The sequence below is a fragment of the Eucalyptus grandis genome, chromosome 1 (assembly GCF_016545825.1).
Source record: "Eucalyptus grandis isolate ANBG69807.140 chromosome 1, ASM1654582v1, whole genome shotgun sequence".
Taxonomy (NCBI): Eukaryota; Viridiplantae; Streptophyta; class Magnoliopsida; order Myrtales; family Myrtaceae; genus Eucalyptus; species Eucalyptus grandis.
In genome coordinates this window covers 33,014,677-33,034,726 of record NC_052612.1, presented here as the reverse complement: position 1 = coordinate 33,034,726, position 20,050 = coordinate 33,014,677, and the positions used below count along the sequence as shown (strand labels likewise).

Here is a 20,050-nt window from a genome sequence, read left to right as displayed (position 1 = left end):
CTTGAAATTGGACCCTCCACTCCCAACGCAAGCCATTAAACAAAAAAAAAAAGAGGGATAAGACAAAATCAAAAAAAGAATCAATATACAATCACCCAGCCGAAATCAACTCTGAGAGCGTCCTCGGTTCCCACCAGAAGAGACTGGTCTCCACTCCCATCGTGGGAATACAATATTTTAATATATATTATATTGTTTTTTCCTTTACGTGACAAAACAATAATCTTTTTTATTGTGAAAACACAAGCCGAACATGGTCGTACCTAAGACGGGTTAGGAATCTATAGGGTGATCCATCACTCAAGTGGGGCAAAAAAGTACTAATTTCCGTCCCCATCAATAATGCCGGGGCCCATGATGGAACCTCGAGTTCAGTGCCACAAGAAGATTCCCACGATTCGGCTCACCTCCAGAGCCCACCCACCCCCAAACCCCAGCCACAGGAATCCAGAAACAATTATGAAATTAAGAAAAAATCAGGATGTGGCAACAGTAGTTTTTAATAAAAATCATGGTACCACGTTGCTGTCTTTTATCGTTTTTTTAATCATCGCCCTCGAAACAAACAACCACAATGCTTCCAGTGAAAGTGTGTGAAGTGTGACGAGCAACGACGTTCGGAGTCTCACCCGGCAAAGCGAAAAACAGAAGCATGAGATCAATTCTGTGACCTTTGCTTCTTTCTATCCCCCAAGCAGATGATCATCACGATAACTTTCGTCAAATACATTTGTGCAAACACCCCCAACAAGATCAAAACTTTATCAGCTCGAGAAAAGAACAGTCAGAAAACAGAAAAAAAGGCACGGACAAAATTCTGCAATCTTATAACTACTTCTTGTCTACCTGAAGGGGGGGAGGGGGGCTAGCGACGAACCTTTGCAAAGAACTGGGAGCGAATTAGAGATCTGCACTTGGTGAGCAGGTTCAAACAATCAAACCAACACCCAAGAATTGCTCGACAGAACTTTCAAGGATAGATTTAGCTAGATAGCTAGAGAATGGCAAACTTAGAGAAATAAGAGTGTACTCACAACCTCTTTGAAGACTGCTTACATTTCATCACTAGGCATAGAGCAGATAATCGGATAGCAACTCGCAGAGTTTATGGCTTTGAAGTAAGCTACGTATTTACTCCACAAGCAATTATTACTTCAAGGTCATCGTGGCAAATATAAAACTGGATGACTAGAAGTTGGCTTGGTGGTATCAACTATCTAGGCTTGGCGAGGAACTGACCGGGCAACTGACTTTATTTCTTCCCTTCTTTGCTAAGCAATCAAATATCAAGGTGTTATTATCTCATAATTCCTCCATATCGATTGCTAATCAAGGGGGAACAAGAAGAAAGTGAAGTCCTTTGTTCTAAGTGCAACTAAAGACTTTAGAAGTCATAATTCCTGACGACATTAACAGGAGAATAGGAGTATCGATTTCAACAATCGGGTGAGGGTAGGGGGAAGTTAGATTCTCTAGCAATTTAGACCACGTACCAAAAATACCCAACAAGCTATCGCCTATGGTGAAATGGGAAAGTCAATCAAGGAAATCTTCTTTTCTACTTCGTAATTTCTATGCAAAACCCCTAATAAGTAAAAAGAAATTGGCTTCTTCTGATAGAGCATTCAAAGAAACTGTTGACATCCATGTGCCAGGACAATAACACCCAACACACAACGGAGAAGGCAATAAAGTCTTCAGATGGTCAACTATATATAAGTTCAAGGACATAACAAAATGCCTACAACAATTAAGTCACATACAAAGATAAACATAATCTGCAGCTCCAACAGAAAAGACTATCAGTTCTGTAGCTATAAATATGGATAATGAGACATGCGGCTTATGCCAGTCCTAACAAAAACTTCAGTTCATGTTGGTCCTATCAAACCGCCAGTTTGGAAATTTGTATAACTCTCGAAACGGCAAGGCTCTTTATCATCGCTTATAAAGTATGTACCCTCCCAAATACATGTGATTCCTACATAGCAATAATGTTTCCAGACTTTAGCTCAATTTCATTGTCCCAATATGATATTTTGCAAAATAGCATCTAAGGGACCTGAAATATAATACGCTAACTGGTTGGGAAATAGGGATGATCACCTGCAAGACAATGTAAATTAGCGCTTTCCACGATACCCCCCACCTGACTTTGCACCAGGGTAGCGAGCAAATTGCAGCCTCAGTCTGACCGAGTCACGTTCATTCTCATCAAAGACATAACCTGTAAAAGCAAGCATGACTATTTTATGCTCCAACTGAGCTTGTGTTTCAGGAATTATGGCCATCAGCCATGGAAGATAAGAGACGTGTTGAGAAAATTCTATTCTGATTTCAATATTTTTCTATTCTGACTTCAAGAAAGCCCCTAGATCGCATAAGAGACGCTTTGGTCCTAGAAGACAAAATAAGACCCTCTGTCATATAGGTAATGGATCCTGGTTTTCAAAAAAAATCTCTCTGATCAGGCCTCAAATGCAACCCAATCATAAGACAGCAATGGAAGATTTGCAATTATCGAAAACAGCTGCTTCTCTTACCCCCAGAAAGAAAGAAAATGCTGCTCCAATTTGTCATTACTCTCATAAAATGACTGCCAGAGGCAGAGATTATCACAAGAATCTTAGTGGTTATTATGATTGATTGATTTTATAAACATTCTGAGCTGAATTTTTTCCACATTCCTAGAGCTGGGGAGAAAAAACCTACATCCCTTAGATAATTAATCTTGTGCATCCTGAAATGATTACGGAGTATCTGAATTATAACAGGAGGGTCAAGCATATGTGTTATTAGTATCAGAGAGAACAAAATTGTTTCACATATATTCACTAAACATCACTACAGAACACCCTCTTAACATGTTGCACTGAATCTTCTATAGGTTTGAAAACAATTTCTTAATCAATAACTTATGCGTAAATTGCCAGCGGGATACCCAAAAGCAGATGAAAGAGAAAGAAGAAACTCATGTGTATCATAGATTGCCAACTCTGTTTAACCAGAATTGACAGATACAGGCCAGAAACTATACCATGAAAATAAAACCATAAGTTGATAATGTTGTTTTAGGGTGAACTTACCTTGTAAAGCATCCTTGGCAGTGGCTGCATGGGCTGGACTCGCAAAATCAACAAAACAGAGCATCACAGGATTTTTCCCAGTCTGCAAGCATCCAGGTAATCAGTTTTCATTTATAGATTAAAGCATATACAATACATCAGCACAAGATTGGGTTACCTGCCGTGATTCCTTGTTCACAAGTCTTACTTCCTTGTAGCCAACAAAAGGTCGAAAGATATCTAATTTCTAGTAAAGGAGTACAACCTGTGAAGGAAGCAAACCAAAAGAAAGGGTAGCAAGTGGGAAAGGATACGAGAAACTTCCCGCCGGCTGCATTTTGGAGGCAAGCCCTCCACAAAAAGTGTATTCGAAGCATCAGGTGGAAGGGGAGCGTCACCCGTCCAGCCTTCGAAGGGCAAGGTCCTTTCTGCCATAGTTGTCATTTGGCCCAATCCTGCGGGTCCCCCCATAGGTAAGTCATCAAAGGAGTGAGCAGATGAACCTCCACCTACCAGTCCAGTTGGTTGTGCCCCACTAAATGGCGACATTTGCTGGAACAACATTTCAATATATTAGATATGAACAGAGGGTTGGATTGACCAAAGTCTTTATGCAACAAAGTTTATGGCATACAGTAGTATGCAGATAAAGATCATAGGAAGCTCCAAGATTCTCGGTATCGTGGATTCCAGGGTAGGCTCCTCTATTATCATCCATGGGAAGATAACCCTGGATATCATGCACAGCGCCTGTAGGAACATCTACAAATTTGAAAAAAAAAAAAAAAATGTCAGGAGGAGCAACAATCTACACTGCCAGAAATAAATGTGAAACGGACTGATAGAAGAGGCACTCAGACAGTGTAGACCAGGTGTTCAGTAAACTAGAAGCCCTCATTGTTATCTTCTGGAAATAAGAAAACGTATTGCACATACTCTTAATTGGACTAAAACTTCACAAGTTCAATACTTTTACATTTTGAAAACAGCAAAGACCAAGCCTTAATCTGTTACCACTGTGAGAGTGACTCAAAGATGCATCACCGTTAATTCAAGCCATTAGATACTGAATTCATAATCCCACGGCTAGGAGTGACTCAAAGATGCATCACCGTTAATTCAAGCCATTAGATACTGAATTCATAATCCCACGGCTAGGAGTGACTCAAAGATGCACAAGAATCAATTCAAGCCAGAATGCACTCTTCTCCCACACTACTCAGTTTTTTATTTGTACTAATTAGCAAAGAAACCCCTTCTGAATGTGTAAAAGCAATGTATTCAAGAGCAATGCATCTAAACTACAGAAAGCAATGTCAATGGCTCATTATTTTTTATAAACAGCCTCCTGTTGAAGCCAGACAGCTTGAGATTACTGACTGAATCATTTCCATCCAACAAAGGTCTAACATCTCTTGCAAAGACTGCCGTGCCCTGTGCTCCAGTGTGAATGAGTATTAATACAAATACATGGTTCAAATCTATTGCCACCCCCCCAGCCCACATGATGTTCAGGTAGATGGTGGACTGATCTATTAATCGTCTGACCTCTAGCAATGTTCTTTTATCCACCACAAAAATCCCATCACTGAGGCAAATCCCAACAATTAAAAATGTGCAACATTGGCATGTGCCTCAGTATCCAGGTGCAAATGCTCATTCACAAACTCCCGATCTTCTCTCAAGATGATATAGCTGCTAAGACAGAACAACGCATGTTCTGGAGTGACAGAAACACCAGTTTATCAGTTGACTTATGACTATATGCCAAGAACCACGGAAGTCATGCAAGTGTTCCAGAAGACAAACATCTTGCTCGAGTCTCCAGCCACCCCATGTGCATGTGCGCATTACAGGGATTCTTAATCTAAAAGCTATGGCCTTTATCCACATATATCCACACAACTTACCTAGTCAGAGGAAGCAACAACCGACCGTCAATACATCAGGGACAGCCTTGAAGACTCAGTAAGGTAAACACGTGCACTGAATCCACTTGTGGAATCCTTGTAAACTCATGGAAGTAACCATCAAGATGATCTAGTGGCAAAGAACATACTGCTAATAGCTAGCCTAAAAATCACGGAATTGATGCAGGTTCCCAAAACCCCAATAGTACATCAAATTTATAACAAGTCTAATGGGCACGTGTTTCTTATACACATGGAAATTCATCTAAAGCTAATCGAATCCATCCGTGTTTTCTGTCCACCCAGGATTTCCATTGACTGGTGCATCAATTACTGACTATTAATTTTTCGACATCACAATTAATTAGAACTGGCACATACACTGAAACACAAATGGAAATCCTTGTCCTCATATTGCAGAACTAACGTTCAAGTTGATCTAGCCAGCGTGGCAAGCAAAGACGCGTCCGATACTATAAGAACCGTAATGCCAGCTTTACCGAAACCGTCGAAACTTATGATCCCCTCTTAGCTAAATCCACATGTAGCATCAGCTAACGGCAATAACCACCACAAACCTAAATCACCATCCTAGAGCCTTCAAATTTTAAGCATTTAAGCCGACACTTCAAATCACGAGTCATTCAGTTTTGACAGATGACCTAAATCACGAAAATAGCGTCAAGAAAAACCAGCACTTGTTGGCAAGCAATTTAAAATGCACCGACAGAGAAGTATCAGTACAATCTACTGCAAAAAGAACTCCGATTACAGAGCTAGGCGCGATGATCACCAAAAGAGCCCGTTCTGTTCGAGAGAATTCGGGAAACGAAGCGCGAACACGGTCACCGGGCAGCCGCCCCAACGTCAATCATTCGAAATCAAGGTTAACGAAGAACGAGCTCAACGGCTCGCAGCAAGACAGCGGAGCTGCATTGAGCTCCGACGTCCTCATCTTTCTTCCTTCCGCAACAAGCCACACGTCGAACGAGACGGGAACGAGAGAAACCGGAGGACTCCGGCTAGAAAAGACACCACCTTCCGTCCTCGTCGTTCGTTCATTCCAGCCGGCGACGGACGGAACGAGGCGTCCAGAAAGGAGGAGCGAAGTAAAAAACCCTAAAAACCGCGCCGGAAAAGGACAGAAGAGCGGAGAATCGAACGCGGGGGAGACGGGGAGCGATCGGGGAATTGAGGCCGGCTTACCGAATTCGGCCCGGGGGCGCTTGGCGTGGGGAAGGCGGCGGCGGGGGAGGCTGGTAAGGCGGGGGCGGGCGTCGCCGAACGGCCGCCAGTAAGGATCCGCCATGTCGAGGCGGCGGCGGCGGAGGGAGGCGGAGCAGGGAGGCGCGCGCGGGGCGAGCGGGATTTGAGAGGAGGTGGAGGAGGAGGTGGAGAGCGAGGGAGAAGGAGAGGGAAGCGAGAAATTGCAAAGGGAGAGAGAGAGAGAGAGGACTTGGACTTATAAGTGAAGTGAGCGGAAGCCGAAGTTGGATTTTTGTTTTTTCGCTGTTTGAGAGCTCGTCGTTTTTTTTTTTTGTTCGTTTTTTTGCCCCCATTCCTTTCCGTTGCTTCCGTTATTCTCTCTCTCTCTCTCTCTCGCTTTTTTTTTTTTTTTTAAATATTTACATTATATATACGTGTTTCTTTCCCCAGGAGTACCAGGTTTTATTATGCTTTCGTGTTTTTAGAGTCGAATTGTATTTTTTAAAATAAAAATGCGCAGAAAGGGCCTAACATAACTGTCGACCGTTGGATGTCATTATAGGATAAGAGCTACACACTCCGGTAACGAGAAAATCCAGTACATATCATGACTACTTGCTCATTATGGTCATCTTATCATCGCCCGCCTTGCTTTCTACACAATTAATGCGAATTCATTTCGACTTTTGCCAATTTTTATTAGTTTCTCCAAATCAATATGCCGAGGTATTTATGGGCAAAAAACCATGCAATGTTGCAGTTCAACTATTCTCATCATAAGAGGCTTTTATCGAAATGCATATATTAGATTAAATTATATCACGTTAGATCAAACTTCGGTCGCCACACTAGTAAGATATATAGGTGTGTATGGTATACATTATTGCGAGAATATGCACAATTCCTCTTTTCTTTCTTTTTATAGGTATTAATCATTTGACAAAACAAATATGGATATTTGTAATTTGGATGATGCATTTCACGTGCTTGCCCTGAGTTTGGTCCAACTTCCAAAACATTTCACCTGGGTTGTCAAATCCTCTGCAATTATTAGGGATTCTACTCCAACTCTAATTAGGCTAATAAATCCTTTTACATAACTTAATTGCCACGTATGGCAAAAAGATATCTTGCACTGTCTTCGCTAAATTGGCTCCGCCATTTCTCGCAGCCCTGGTTCAAAAATTATATTTTACAAAATTTAATGTATTGCCCGAAATTACTTCCCATGTCTGAATTTCCTTTTATACAATTTAATTACCATAAATAGCAAAAAGAGGGCTTCGACTATCCTGCTTAAGTAGATTTGCCATTAATTGTGATCCATATCCAAAATTCCTTGTCCTGCTAAATCTGCTTCGCTATTTCTCGCGCCCCAAATCTAGGATTTCATTTTTTCTTGTGCTAATTCCTTAAATGAATCCACGTTTACATACGCGAATTAGCATATCTTTATAATAGATTTGTTATATTAAATCATTCCTTGATTTTATTCCTCTTTTCTTTTTGTTTTATTCGTGCTGCGGATTTATCAAGTTTTCCGATTGATTGAAAATTGTGGAAAGAGCAAACTGAATTGTGAATATATATATTATGGAGTGCACTAGTTGTCTCGAAAGTCCAAAGGATAAAAAAAACGGATTGCATTGCAAGAACACGAAGAAACCAGACATGGAGTACAAAACATTCGACGCCAAGCGCTTGGAAAGAGAAGTCCTCGGTCGGGGCGTGCTGAGAGGAGACCTCTTTGGGAAATAGAGAGTTCATTTTTACAATTTTTTATATTTCTTTAAACTAAAATAGTATATTTTCTTTACAAGACACAGCCAAATCTTTCTAATACATCTCGATATAGAATTTGATGGTCATCGGATTTTTTCTCTTTGTAACTTAAAATGTTATTTTAATTCGGACGGAATATTCAAATGCGAATGTTTAAAGGGACTTTTCAGCCTATCTAAACAGGCTCTTATCCTGTTTCCAACTTGTAGCTTTTAATTGAATTAGGGAAAAGCCCGCCACGTGCAATAGGAAAAAGATTATATTTTGTTTTGTAACACACTCGTCAATTTGAAAAAATTATGTATATCATTTTTATTTCTCAGTCGAGAATGTCTTCGTCAAAGTTTTTTAACAATAGACTTTAAAAAATAATAATAATAAGATATACCTCCTTATATTATGTGTGCAGTTTGGAAAAATTAAAAGTAATTTAATGGAGATTTATTATGATAAACATATTTGTTTCCAGGCATACAATGTCGTAATGATGTGAGGACGAGTTTAATTTAATAATCTATACATACTACATAGAATAGCATTTGATTATAGCACAAAAGCACCTCTTTGTCCTAATTTTATTTTACAAGCAATAAGTATTGAATAGATACAATAATGGAAAATGACACGAATGGTCATTGAACATTGACTCAATGTACAATGTTGTTTCTAAATTGTTGCAACCTGAACATTTACTTCGAATGCAATATCTAAATTTTTTATACATACTAAATATATAATTTATGGATTATATGAAAGTTTTCAACATTTATCATAATATTGAATATTTCCGTGTAGCATAGAGATTAAATTAAATATTTATCGAAAGTTTCGAAACTATATTTAAGAAATTAAAAATTAAGATATGACATTCCACGTTGAATTAAAGTTTAGGGATCGTGTTGAACAAATTGATGTTCATGAATAACATTACACACATGGACTAAATTTCAAAGACCAATTGGGTAACTATCTCTTATGAGATAAACGAAATGATTTACTTATGGTTGGAGATTTTGCGTATTGTTTTTGAAAGGATTATTACTATTGAACATGTAAAATGAAAAGAAAAAAAAGGCACGAACTCAATTACGTTATTGTGTAGATTCGAGATACAGAGGAAATAATATACACTTACATGGAGGAGAATATAAGAATGTCTTGGATTGGATTGGAAGGAAAAAAGAAAGATGGAAATTTTATTTTAAAAAAAAAAGAATAGGGATTTTATTCTATTTAGGGGCAAAGCAAGTGATTCGAAAAAAAAGAAAAGAATTTGTGAAAGAAAAGTAGAAAAAAGAGAAAAAGCCCGGAGCCAACGACCGAGTCCGAACCTCTAAATCGGCTGAGTCCGAACCTCTAAACCGGCTCGGGAAATATCAGGCCCAATCATTGATGTATTAATTCTGCATATCACGCGCATATATTTGATTAACACATTCTTGGGGGGGCCCAGTCGCGCTAGACACGTGGCGGCAGCGGGAGAAGAATCTTTAAGCTGAGATTCCCATGAATCGGAGGAATTATTGGTCGCTTCGGTAGCATCACGCACGAAATGAGCACCAACCAGCGAAATCATGCCGTGTGTACTAGGATGGTCAGGACTTGTTAGAGAACTAACGGAGAGCGCCCTTAGGATTTATGCCGGAAATATAGAGGAAATATTAACGAGACATTCTGTTTAGAGCGTGACACGTGTCCATCAATACAAGTTATGACATGGAAATTTGGGAGTATTAGAAAACTGATGGAAAAGAAAAATCCACTAAATCAGGAATAATAATTTTATCGAGTTAATACATCTTCTATAACCTTAATGCCACTTAGTCGGATTATTTTGATCAAATGAAGAGATAGCAAGTGTGCTATATTTAATATTAACAACAATGGAATTCTTAATTGGCCTCGGGCCCCAACTAGGTTTGTCATTCCTAAGTCCTAACTCCCGATACGCCAATACTAGGCCTGTCACTGACTTGTATTATATATTATCACAAGCGATTGAGGAGTATGAAAATTTTGGCTTTGTGATTTAAAAAATGGTTCACAAGTGTGAATGATTTTTAGTAATGATTGAGCATTTTATCCAAACATTATATTAAAACTACCAAACTTAGTTTTTTAATTCTTCATGAAACCTCAGATTTAGAGGAGCAACTTAACTCAAACCGTGCTTTTTGATTCTTCAATACATCTCAAATTCAAAGAAGCATTTTATTAAGTGATTGGTCCAAACATTGTATTAAAATTATCGATTCGATTCTTCAATATGCCTCCAATTCAGAGGAGCATCAGTCAACCCAGATTGAGCTTTTCGATTCTTCAACAGACCTCAAATTTAGAGAAGCATTTTACTGAGCATTTCGTCTGCCGGCAAGCGCAAGCTGCTAGACCGTGTCGAAGTTTTGACGAGCCTCCGTTGTGCCCGGCGTTGAACAGGTCGTTCCTCCGTCGGTCCTCTACCCAAGTCCCGACAAGGTCAGGACACGTGGCAAATCTCCATATGCGGGCTCGTCTCGCGCACGGTACCCTCGGAGCACCCGGCAATCTCTCCAAGAGTCAAAGTCAGTCAACTGTCCCTATCTCAGGAGACGCGCTCGCTCGCCCTTCCTTAACCCGACATTCAGATCGAACTCAAGCGCTCGCTGCTGCTGCTGCTGCTGCTTGTTCTTCTTCTTCATCGCAATCTCGTCGCTCTTCCTTCCAATGGCGGAATTCGTCGGCCGTCCCTTCTTCAGCTGCAGGAGTTGCCGCAGCCCCGTGGCCATCGCCGACGACATCCTCTCCAAGAAATTCCGAGTAAGGGGAAAGAAAGAGAACATCCCTAAAATCCCTCTTTTTCTTTCCTTCAATCGATGGTGCTTCCTCTTAGAATTTAAACACGATCTTAAATCTTTACCCGCCAGGCGAAATCGGGACCGGCCTACATGTTCACGAACGCGATGAACGTGGTCGTCGGACGGACCCAGGACCGGCAGCTGATGACCGGGGTCTTCGCGGTGGCGGACATCTACTGCAGCAACTGCCACGAGGAGATGGGGTGGAAGTACGTGCGAGCCTACGATCCGAAGCAGAAGTACAAGCAAGGCCGGTTCATCATCGAACTGTCGAAGATCGTGAAGGAGTACTGACGCCGGCCCGGCGCGTGACTCGTCTCTCTCGTGGTTCGAAAGTCCTCGCTTCTCGTACTGTGTAAGAATAAGCTGCATCGGTATCCTCTCTTGTCGTGAAACGACGTCGGATGATGTTCGTATTCACTTACGATTAAAACAACGTTTGGTAAAAATTTACATTATTGTAATCTCGCTAAGATTGGAGAACTTGGTTTTCTTTCCCCTGTTTTCTCTTTTTTCGGCATAAATGAATTTTTAGGAATAATGCATTAACATCATACCAGTGATGAAAAGGGAGTTGGGCCAATAGATAATAAAGGAAAAGAAAAAGAAGTAAGCATAATTTAGGTTATTGAGAGATTTCTTGGATTTATTATCTCACGAATAGTTTGTACATGGACTTCAAATTGTTTTGTAATGTAGATTCGGATTTATTCAATGAGCAAGGAAAAAAATGATGTGAAAAGACCAAAATTTCGCAACTAGCTAAAGCAAAGATGATTACACACGGGGAATTCCCATCTTTTGAACTGTTTTTTACTACATTAAGTGAATATATGTTGATCCCAAAGCTGCTTGATCTTAATCATACTAAGTTTATAATGCATTTGATCCCAGCAATATGGTTGACGAAATAAAGAAAAGAATGATAATAGCTAGTAAGCGTATATTAAATTGGCACTCAAAATCAATGTTGTTTCATACAATTGGGTTCTTCAAATCATGATATTTCTCAAATTTAGGCCTATCAAAAAAGGTCGTAGACTCATTTTTTTAACTCATGTTTAATAGGTTACATTGTTATTTAAATTAGTCACATTTAGTAAACCGGCCATAAATTGATTTGGAATTGTAAGACCCAAAATAGTATGGGTGTTAAATATGTTCACAATTTACTTAACCCAGCTCATCTTGATGACTTTCTCTCCCTCTCACTTGATCATGTGCTTGCTCACTCTTTACTCTTGTATTGCACGAAAACAAGTCAATTTGGATCAGACCATTTTTTCTCTAACTTGCCCATTTGACAATTTTCCTCAATTTTTTTAAGTTTATATAATTAGAAAATCCATCAACAAAACTTAATCTATAGGTGCCATAGAGGTCAGGACATGAAACTCGGCAAACTATTGCACATACGAAATAAACTTTGGTTTTGATAAAATGTTAGAAAGTTCAACCTAAAAATTTAAGTTCACAAGAAAAGGGAAATTGCATGTATACATAAAATCTATAAGCCCTACAAATAAGCACTATGCATACTTTTAACACATATATAACTATTAACTAAAGTATGTCAACGAAGCTGCTATTATTAGTCCCCATGCATTGATTGGTGTAATCACAACGTTGGAGTAGGACCAGACCGTACTACATATGTAATTTAATGTCTTCATCGAGATGGTAAATGGACAGTTTATCGACATTTCTCTTGATCAGATAAAATAAATTTTGATTGCGACATGATACAATGGAATCTGAAAATGATGGCTTAATTCGGCGCGCATACGGAGGTGGGAATAATCGAGTATAGTAATCATTCACATGGTCCTTTATCTAAACGTAGGATCTTGGTCGAGGAAAAGCGGTGAAATCGTACCGCAAAATTGATGGTCTGAGTTAGGTCATCATTTGTGGTACGACTTTTTGTCCATCGAACATCACGCCATGACTTCACCGAAAAGTGATTCAAATTTTTCGTAATGAACCGGTCCCGAACACAACCCGATTCGCCAAGAAAAAGGTCCGGGAGGCGTGGGTCGTAATTTCGAGTGGCGTGGGCCTAAGGTTCGGACCGGCCCAATTCATCTCATGGATGGCATTCCCAGAGCTCCAGCTCGCACAATGAGGATTGAGCGTCCCTCTTGAGAAGTCAGTCAAACACAAAAACGACGAGCTTGCTCGTGAGCGTCGGGAGTAGATGAGTTCTTTAAATGGTGCGTTTGTTTGTGTTTTTTTTCAAAAATTGTTCCAGGGAACAGAAGTTCGGGAAACAATTTTTACTAGAAAAACGCGTTTAGTAAACTTGTTCTAATAATAAAAGAACCGAAACACGTTTGGTAAATTTATGTTATTTTAATTTTTAATACTTTTATTTTATTTTTCCTTTTCTTTTTTCTTCTTTTGGTCGGTCGTCGGCCTCGGCCATGGCGCCGACCAGGCCGATGAGGGCGGCGGCCTTGCTCGACCATGGCGAGGCTCACCGACCCTCGGCGAGGCTAAGCCTCGCCATGGTTGGATGAGGCTCGGCCTCGCCTTGGCTGGGTGAGCTCGGGCTCACCCAGATCCGGCGAGTCCAAGCTCGCCTAGCCATCGATCGCCTGGCGATGGCCCGACGAGGCCAAGTCTCGCCGGTGGGTGGGCGGTTCGCCCGGCCAAGGTGAGCTGAGCCTTGCCCACGCCAGTGACGCTCCGACTCAACGACCCGGTCGCCGGTCATGGCCGAGGCGGCGATCGGCCAAAGAAAAAAAAGAAGAAGAAAAAAAAAAAAAGAAGAAAAAAATAGGAGAGAAAAAATTTGTTCTAAAAAAAGAAACAAGTTTTTTTTTTTCTTGTTTCATTTCAAATGTGTTCTCTGGAACAAAAACGCAAACAAACGCGTTTCTTTTCTTTTTTTATTCCCCGGAACAAAAAAAAGGAATTGTGTTCATGAACAAAAAAATGAACACAAACATGCAGGCCCAAAGCGTGTTCGGTGGTGCCTCTATTTTCCCTTTTGTTCTTGTTCACCATAACAGAAATCTATCTGTATATGTTTTTGTTCTCAAGAACAAATTTATTCACAAAAATAGATTTGAAATATAATTAAAAAAAAAGTAGAAAAAATTGCATCTTGATCAAGCTTAAATCATTTTTTTTTTCTTTTTCTCTTCCTCCTATTCTCCCACTAGTCGATTGCTAGCCTTAGCAATGACCCACACTGACGACTGACCAAATGAGGTTCGACGACCTTGCCAGAGCCTCACGGTGGCTAGGCGAGGTTTAGCCTCATGGTGGCTGGATGAGGCTCCCCTGAGGTTTGTGACCGGTTAGAAAAATGATAAAAAAAAGAAGGAAAAAAAATTAAAAAAAGAAGAAGAAGAAGAAGAGAAAAATGTAAAAAAATATTTAAAAATCAAAAATAAATTTTAAGTTAAAAAAAATTGAGAGTAATATCAAATGCATTTTTAAGAATATAAATTTTATATAGTTACTAAACGTTTTCTTTTACTCGAAACTTATTTAGGGAATAGAAACAAAAGAAATTACTTATGAATAAAAATTGTTCTCGGGATAGAGACCTTACCTTCTCGACCATTAGTTTCCACTCTTTGCTTTGAATCATGTGGCAATAATTGATTGATTTGGTTTGCGTTGGACTTTTCTACTCCGTTCCTTCTGGTTATTGCATTAGTCGCTCACCACACGATTTGATTTTTCCAATTGTGTGCTCTTCTGGGGCTCTTCAATTTACTCATTCTGTCCCTTGTCGTTTGTTCGGTGGGATCTTTACTCAAACATGGAGGGAGAAAGTCTCATTTTGCACGCCAAAACTCCGGTCATGGGGTTTTGGATTAATATCATGAAAATTTCAAAATTAATATATTCAATAAATTTATTCAAAAATTAATTTCTTATCATAGAAAACCTCATATTGATACACATATGAGAAATTTATCAAAAATTAACTTTTTAATACTAAAAATTCAGATCGTTATATTTATAATAAATTTACTATTCGTTAATTTTTATTAGGATAGATTAATACTGTGGAAAATAAAAACTGTAAAATTTTAAATTGATATGTCTATTAGTTAATGGAGGGTTAATTTGTACATGCAGAGCAAGGGGCGATTTTTCTCCAAGAGTCAAGTTAGTCAACTGTCAGCACCTTTAAAGACGTGCTCGTTCACATCGGACTCCAGTACCCGCTGCTTCTTCTTTCTCCTTCTTCTTCATCGCAATCTCGCTGCTCTCCTTTCGATGGCGGAATTCGTCGGCCGTCCCTTCTTCAGCTGCCGCAACTGCCGCAAGCCCGTCGCCCTCGCCGACGACATCCTCTCCAGGAAATTCCGAGTAAGCGAAAGAAAGAGAACATCCCCCCGAAATTCCTCCTCCATTTTTCTTCTTTTCTTTTCCTCAGAATCTAAAAACGATCTCGGATGGTTCCACGTCAGGCGAAATGGGGACCGGCCTACATGTTCACGAACGCGATGAACGTGGTCGTCGGGCGGACCCAGGACCGGCAGCTGATGACCGGGGTCTTCGCGGTGGCGGACATCTACTGCAGCAACTGCCACGAGGAGATGGGGTGGAAGTACGTGCGAGCCCACGATCCGAAGCAGAAGCATAAGGAAGGCCGGTTCATCATCGACCTGTCGAAGATCGTTAAGGAGTACTGATGCCGTGCCGGTCCGCGCATCGGCTCGTCTCCCCCCGCGACTCGTGTCGCGTTCTTTGCTTTCTCGTACCGTGTAAAGAGTAAAGAATAAGCTGGGATGTCTCTCTCCTGTCGTGATACGACGTCGGATGATGTTCCCATTCATGTATAATTGAAGGAACGTTTGAATGTATGTTATTACGATCTCGCTAAGATAAGAGAACTTCGGTTTTCTTTCCCCCTTTTTCTTTTCTTTGTTCGGCGTGATTTAGATTATCGTGATGCTCGGATTAATTATCTCATCAATGGTTTGCCCTTGAACTTCGAATTATTTTGGGTTTATTCGATGAGCCAGGTAAAACAACATGAAAAGGATGAATAAATTCACGACTAGCTAAAGTAGAGATGGTGACAGGCCGCGTTTCCATGTTTTGGCTGGTTTCACTTTATTAGGTGAAGACTTGATCCCAAAGCTCCTCATCTTTATCATACCAATAATTGATTATAACATATGGATCACACCAATGCGGGCAACAAAATAAAAAGAATGGCAATATCTAACGAGCGTATCTTATATTGTAACTCAAAATCAATATACATTTTTTTTTTCATGCAATTGAATATTTTCAAATCATCATATTTCCCAAATTTGTTGAGTTTATATTATGAGAAGATCAAGGGAGAAAAACTTAATCCATAGGTGTAGCCGTGGAGGGATTAAGACGTGAATTTGATGAACGGAGGTGCACATATGACCTAAACTTGGCAACAATTTAACTATGATAAAATGTCAAAAAATTCAATTCTAAATCTTAAGTCCATAGGTAGAGAGAAATAATGTGTATATAAAATATCTATCAACTAGTGATATGGAATACTTTAATATATATGTGTATGTATAACTAAAGTATCTTAACAAAGCTGCTATTACTAGTCCAAATGCATTATAGTAATCATAACATAGGAGTAAGACCTTACTAATGTAAGTTCATCTTCTTCGAGATAATAAATGCACCACTTAACACCATTTGTCTCAATCAGATAAGGTTAGTTTTGGCTAGGATCATGATTAAGAAAAAACAGTGAAAGTAGGTGACATTAAATCGTAAAATTTATAGTCTTAAGTTAGGTCATGTTTCAAGATAAGACTTTTTCTTTATCAGAATATCGTACCACGACTTCACCGACAAGGGATCCAAAATTTTCTTGGGGGACACTTTTTCGTTTTTTCCCTCTCTATAATAATCCAATGGTAGAAAATAAGCATTAGACCGATCCTCTTACTTCATCGCAGCCGTCAAATGGCGTGAGGCCAATCCCATCCGACGATCGCGAAGAACCGGTCTCCCGCACAACCCGATTCGCCAAGAGAAAAGGACCCGCGGGGGCGGCGGGGGGCTGCGGTTTTCAAAGCGCACAGCTCAAAACCATTGGCGGACCCGGATTCGGATCCGGACCCACCCGAGCAGTTGCGTGGGTCTACAGCTCCACACGCTCCGCTACCAATCGGTTCAGTCCGGACCGGCTCGGGTCCCCTCTCGAGAAGTCACGTCAGTCGAGCTCAAAAATGGACGAGCTTTCTTCGCGAGCGTCGCGAAAAGAAGGGTGCTTTCCTCTCCCCCCCCCCCGACGTTCGCTTTGAATGTTCCGTCACCTGTTGCTTGCGCCGGTGGACAATCAGCACCTCGGATCCCTATCCATATCCAATATATTATCCCTCAGCTGACTAGTGAGTCATCACGCCCTTGGGTTTTCGTTGGACTTTTCTCGCTCGCTTCTTTAGTCGCTGCTTAGGCCGTTCGCTGCAGGAATTGATTTTCTCGGTTGTGTCCTCTTCTGGGGTTCTTTCGGTTTACCCATTTCCGTCCCCGTCGAACCCGGGTCGTTCGTTCCCTGGGATCTTTACTCTAGCCCGGAGGGAGCGAAAGTCCTGTCCTGCTGCGGCCTTCCACGCTAAAGCCTCTGTTTTGGATTTCTGGGTCGTCACGGAATTCTTCTGTAGGTGAGGGAAATCTAAGGTTTCTTCGCCGGCTTGTGTTCGTCTCTGGATTCCGCTCCTGGGTTTGTTTGTTCTTTCCGATTTGGGTCTGTTTGCTCGCTGCTTTTGTTGGCTTCACACAGCTTGGCTTGGTCAGAACAGGAGGTTTGGGTTCCTTTTTCCATCAATGGAAGGATTCGTGGGGCCGCGGGTGTACAGCTGCTACAATTGTCGAAACCATGTGTGTCTTCACGACGATATTATCTCCAAGGATTTCCAGGTGAGGCGCGTTTGGTTTTCTGAGAGGATGTTTTGTTGTTTTCGACAGTTCTGTGGACTTGCAAGTTGCAAGGTTTTAGTTCAGGGATGTTTGGAGTTTTCAACACGTTTTAGCTTAGTGCTTAAGTAATCGGGGCGACCCTCGTTGTGTCTCGGCTGTATGAAATATATTACGAAGAGTTTGCTGATGGAAAGAATTTTAGTGGAACAGAGTAAGCGAAATTTCTTGTGATGTCTTAAATTCTGAGTCCATATTCCGTTTTGCTTCGAGGCCTTTTTAAAAGCTGTCAAATAGGAGTGATTTGTCCTTGGCATTACAGGTAGGAGAGGATCTGGCTTTGTCTCACGTTAGATGGCTAAATGGTGTTCAATCTCATTACTTTTGTTTTTAGCTATTGGTATTGTTTCCAAGTTCTCGTCAATTATCAAAATTCGAGCACATGAATCAGTTTAATGGGGTTCTGGAGATTGTTGTTCTTAGGGAGTAAATGGCCGGGCTTTTCTGTTCTCTCATGCCGTGAACATTGTCGTGGGGGCCCTAGAAGATCGGCGCCTCCGCACTGGTCTTCATACAGTTGGTGACATATCCTGTGCCGATTGCCACGAGGTGTTGGGTTGGAAGTACGAGAGGGCCTTCGAAGCTTCACAGAAGTATAAGGAAGGAAAATTCATATTCGAGAAGGTGAAGATTGTCAAGGAAAATTGGTAGCAGGAGCACCAGCTGATGTTTATGCCTGACAAAACATTAATCTGCATAAATCCCCACGCTCATGTGAATGTGTAGATAACCCGATCTTCGTGTACAGAGATTTCTCAGCTGATAAAAAATTGGTCCTAGGAACCGTGGAATCTTGCCCTGTGTGGTGTCTGGAAGTTGCATATCGCTTTCACTTTTTGTATAAATGAGTGTGTCTGATTTTACTTGTATTTTTGCTTCCCTTTTAGTTAGTAGCTGTGAATTTAGAGGTTCTTGACATTGACTCTTGAATTTCGAGGTTCCCAACTAGGGAAAGAAAGCCATGGTATTATACAAACATAAGATCCCCGGACGTTTTGTTTGAACATTCACGACTCACCAGAAGATTTCAAGTCAAAGTGGCTGCTTTCTTTTCCTTCCCTTTTGGTTTCTGTAATGCTTTTGGGTTGCTTGTGACACAGGAGAACTTGCTGCTTGGTGGAGATTTTTAGGTCTTTTCTATAGTTTCACATTGTCCTTTCCTGAGATGGAGTAAATTCTTACACTCATGTTTCTGAGTCGATCAAGTTGAGGTGTATTCCAATTATTCTAGAGGTCCAAGAGCTAAAACACATGCGATTCATGGGAGAAGTTGGGCTAAGAAGCATCTCCAGACTATGCTTATGTGGCTTGTTAAAAAAAAAAGAAAAAAACTTATCTATGTGATTTCACAAACCCGTGTCACGTTTCACTTTCCTGGCTATAATTCTATGATAGCTCCTTCTCCAGTATCAGCTACCCTAGTAGTGTTACGTCCATAGATGGCCGATATTTCAGCTTGGGTTTCTGGAAAATGGTTAGTAGTTAATTGTTCAAGTTGAATTTGTGAGTCAATTGTGTTAAACCATCTGACTCCATCGATATGGCGATACCCCTGTATTCCCCATAGCTCACACAATCTGTGGCAATAGCTTATTATGTGTGCTCTAAAATGAAGTTTGGGTTGGAGGTGGAGCTGTCACCGGCTAAAGCTCGAAACACCTGGTTACCTCTTGGAGTTGCAGATGCACTTCACCACCTTAACCTTTTCCTTTCCTTTTTTCGTGGCAAAAAAACAGCACTTTGCATCAGGTATATTGATTTGGTAGTCTCTGTATATAGAATTCGCTTATGGGTGGTTGTAGCTTACTAAAGGTATTGCTACATGCGAGTACGAACAAGGGTCTGTGTAGTTAGCTTCCTCTTTGCTTCTGTTGCGAGTGCTCTTTTGATGGTTGGCTAGGAAAACGGTGGTAAAGGGTAAACTTTGTGGGTCTTTGACCTAAAGGACTGACCACCTTTGACTGACTTGTTTCTGCAGCGACATATTTACTTGCAAGGCTGATTTCACATAGCGAAAATAGATGGGAGGGATTGAATCTTTTTATACCGATACTTGTAACTAATGAAATATATCTGACATTGGCGAGGAAGAACTTTGAACCCGCCGTCCTTATCCAGACAGATCAGCAAAAGAGCCCAAATGCATAGATGGAAATCTGAGTCATCTAACATGATTTAGCGCATTTCATAGCATAGGCGGTTCGATTTCTTCTCTGTTATTATCTGAGGTTGCTCTATGATATTGTTCATCATGTGCACATGCCAAACCCCACGGGTTAGTTCGGTGATTGGAAACCGGACT

At 40.7% G+C, this 20,050-nt stretch overlaps 4 protein-coding genes across 10 annotated transcripts; 3 read left to right on the top strand and 1 right to left on the bottom strand.

The window, feature by feature from the left end:
• Positions 1-1,681: 1,681 nt before the first annotated feature.
• LOC104437550 (nuclear speckle RNA-binding protein A) lies at positions 1,682-6,410 on the bottom strand. Its single transcript, XM_010050520.3, has 7 exons — positions 6,182-6,410; positions 3,700-3,827; positions 3,380-3,617; positions 3,244-3,305; positions 3,087-3,168; positions 2,107-2,227; positions 1,682-1,981 (listed from the first exon to the last, which is right to left on the bottom strand). Exons 1-6 carry the CDS (start codon positions 6,282-6,284, stop codon positions 2,124-2,126), a joined length of 717 nt encoding a protein of 238 aa, XP_010048822.2. The 5' UTR covers positions 6,285-6,410; the 3' UTR covers positions 1,682-1,981; positions 2,107-2,123.
• A 4,173-nt stretch (positions 6,411-10,583) lies between these two features.
• LOC104437558 (protein yippee-like At4g27745) lies at positions 10,584-11,346 on the top strand. The gene is made up of 2 exons (XM_010050532.3): positions 10,584-10,759; positions 10,867-11,346. Exons 1-2 carry the CDS (start codon positions 10,667-10,669, stop codon positions 11,089-11,091), a joined length of 318 nt encoding a protein of 105 aa, XP_010048834.2. The 5' UTR covers positions 10,584-10,666; the 3' UTR covers positions 11,092-11,346.
• Positions 11,347-14,938: 3,592 nt separating this feature from the next.
• Positions 14,939-15,682, top strand: LOC104437567 (protein yippee-like At4g27745). Its single transcript, XM_010050544.3, has 2 exons — positions 14,939-15,129; positions 15,231-15,682. Exons 1-2 carry the CDS (start codon positions 15,037-15,039, stop codon positions 15,453-15,455), a joined length of 318 nt encoding a protein of 105 aa, XP_010048846.2. The 5' UTR covers positions 14,939-15,036; the 3' UTR covers positions 15,456-15,682.
• A 1,322-nt stretch (positions 15,683-17,004) lies between these two features.
• Positions 17,005-18,802, top strand: LOC104437575 (protein yippee-like At4g27745). 7 transcript variants are annotated; one of them, XM_039301310.1, is made up of 4 exons: positions 17,005-17,162; positions 17,228-17,435; positions 17,574-17,691; positions 18,172-18,802. In XM_039301310.1, the coding sequence occupies exons 3-4, from the start codon at positions 17,599-17,601 to the stop codon at positions 18,397-18,399; spliced, it is 321 nt and encodes a 106-aa protein (XP_039157244.1). In that variant the 5' UTR covers positions 17,005-17,162; positions 17,228-17,435; positions 17,574-17,598; the 3' UTR covers positions 18,400-18,802. The 7 variants fall into 7 exon arrangements, 3 of the variants coding, with proteins under 3 accessions (XP_039157244.1, XP_010048881.1, XP_010048874.1); XM_010050579.3 differs by having other exon boundaries at positions 17,022-17,435; positions 17,569-17,691; XM_010050572.3 differs by having other exon boundaries at positions 17,022-17,435; positions 17,555-17,691.
• Positions 18,803-20,050: the final 1,248 nt, after the last annotated feature.

Coding starts and splice junctions, on each gene's coding strand:
- LOC104437550 (XM_010050520.3), bottom strand. CDS start 6,284: ATGGCGGATCCTTACTGGCGGCCGTTCGGCGACGCCCGCCCCCGCCTT. Junction 3,169..3,243: donor TGAACAAGGAATCACGGCAG/GTAACCCAATCT, acceptor GGATGCTTGCAG/ACTGGGAAAAATCCTGTGAT. Junction 2,228..3,086: donor TGCCAAGGATGCTTTACAAG/GTAAGTTCACCC, acceptor TTGCTTTTACAG/GTTATGTCTTTGATGAGAAT.
- LOC104437567 (XM_010050544.3), top strand. CDS start 15,037: ATGGCGGAATTCGTCGGCCGTCCCTTCTTCAGCTGCCGCAACTGCCGC. Junction 15,130..15,230: donor TCCTCTCCAGGAAATTCCGA/GTAAGCGAAAGA, acceptor GTTCCACGTCAG/GCGAAATGGGGACCGGCCTA.
- LOC104437575 (XM_039301310.1), top strand. CDS start 17,599: ATGGAAGGATTCGTGGGGCCGCGGGTGTACAGCTGCTACAATTGTCGA. Junction 17,692..18,171: donor TTATCTCCAAGGATTTCCAG/GTGAGGCGCGTT, acceptor TGTTGTTCTTAG/GGAGTAAATGGCCGGGCTTT.
- LOC104437558 (XM_010050532.3), top strand. CDS start 10,667: ATGGCGGAATTCGTCGGCCGTCCCTTCTTCAGCTGCAGGAGTTGCCGC. Junction 10,760..10,866: donor TCCTCTCCAAGAAATTCCGA/GTAAGGGGAAAG, acceptor TTTACCCGCCAG/GCGAAATCGGGACCGGCCTA.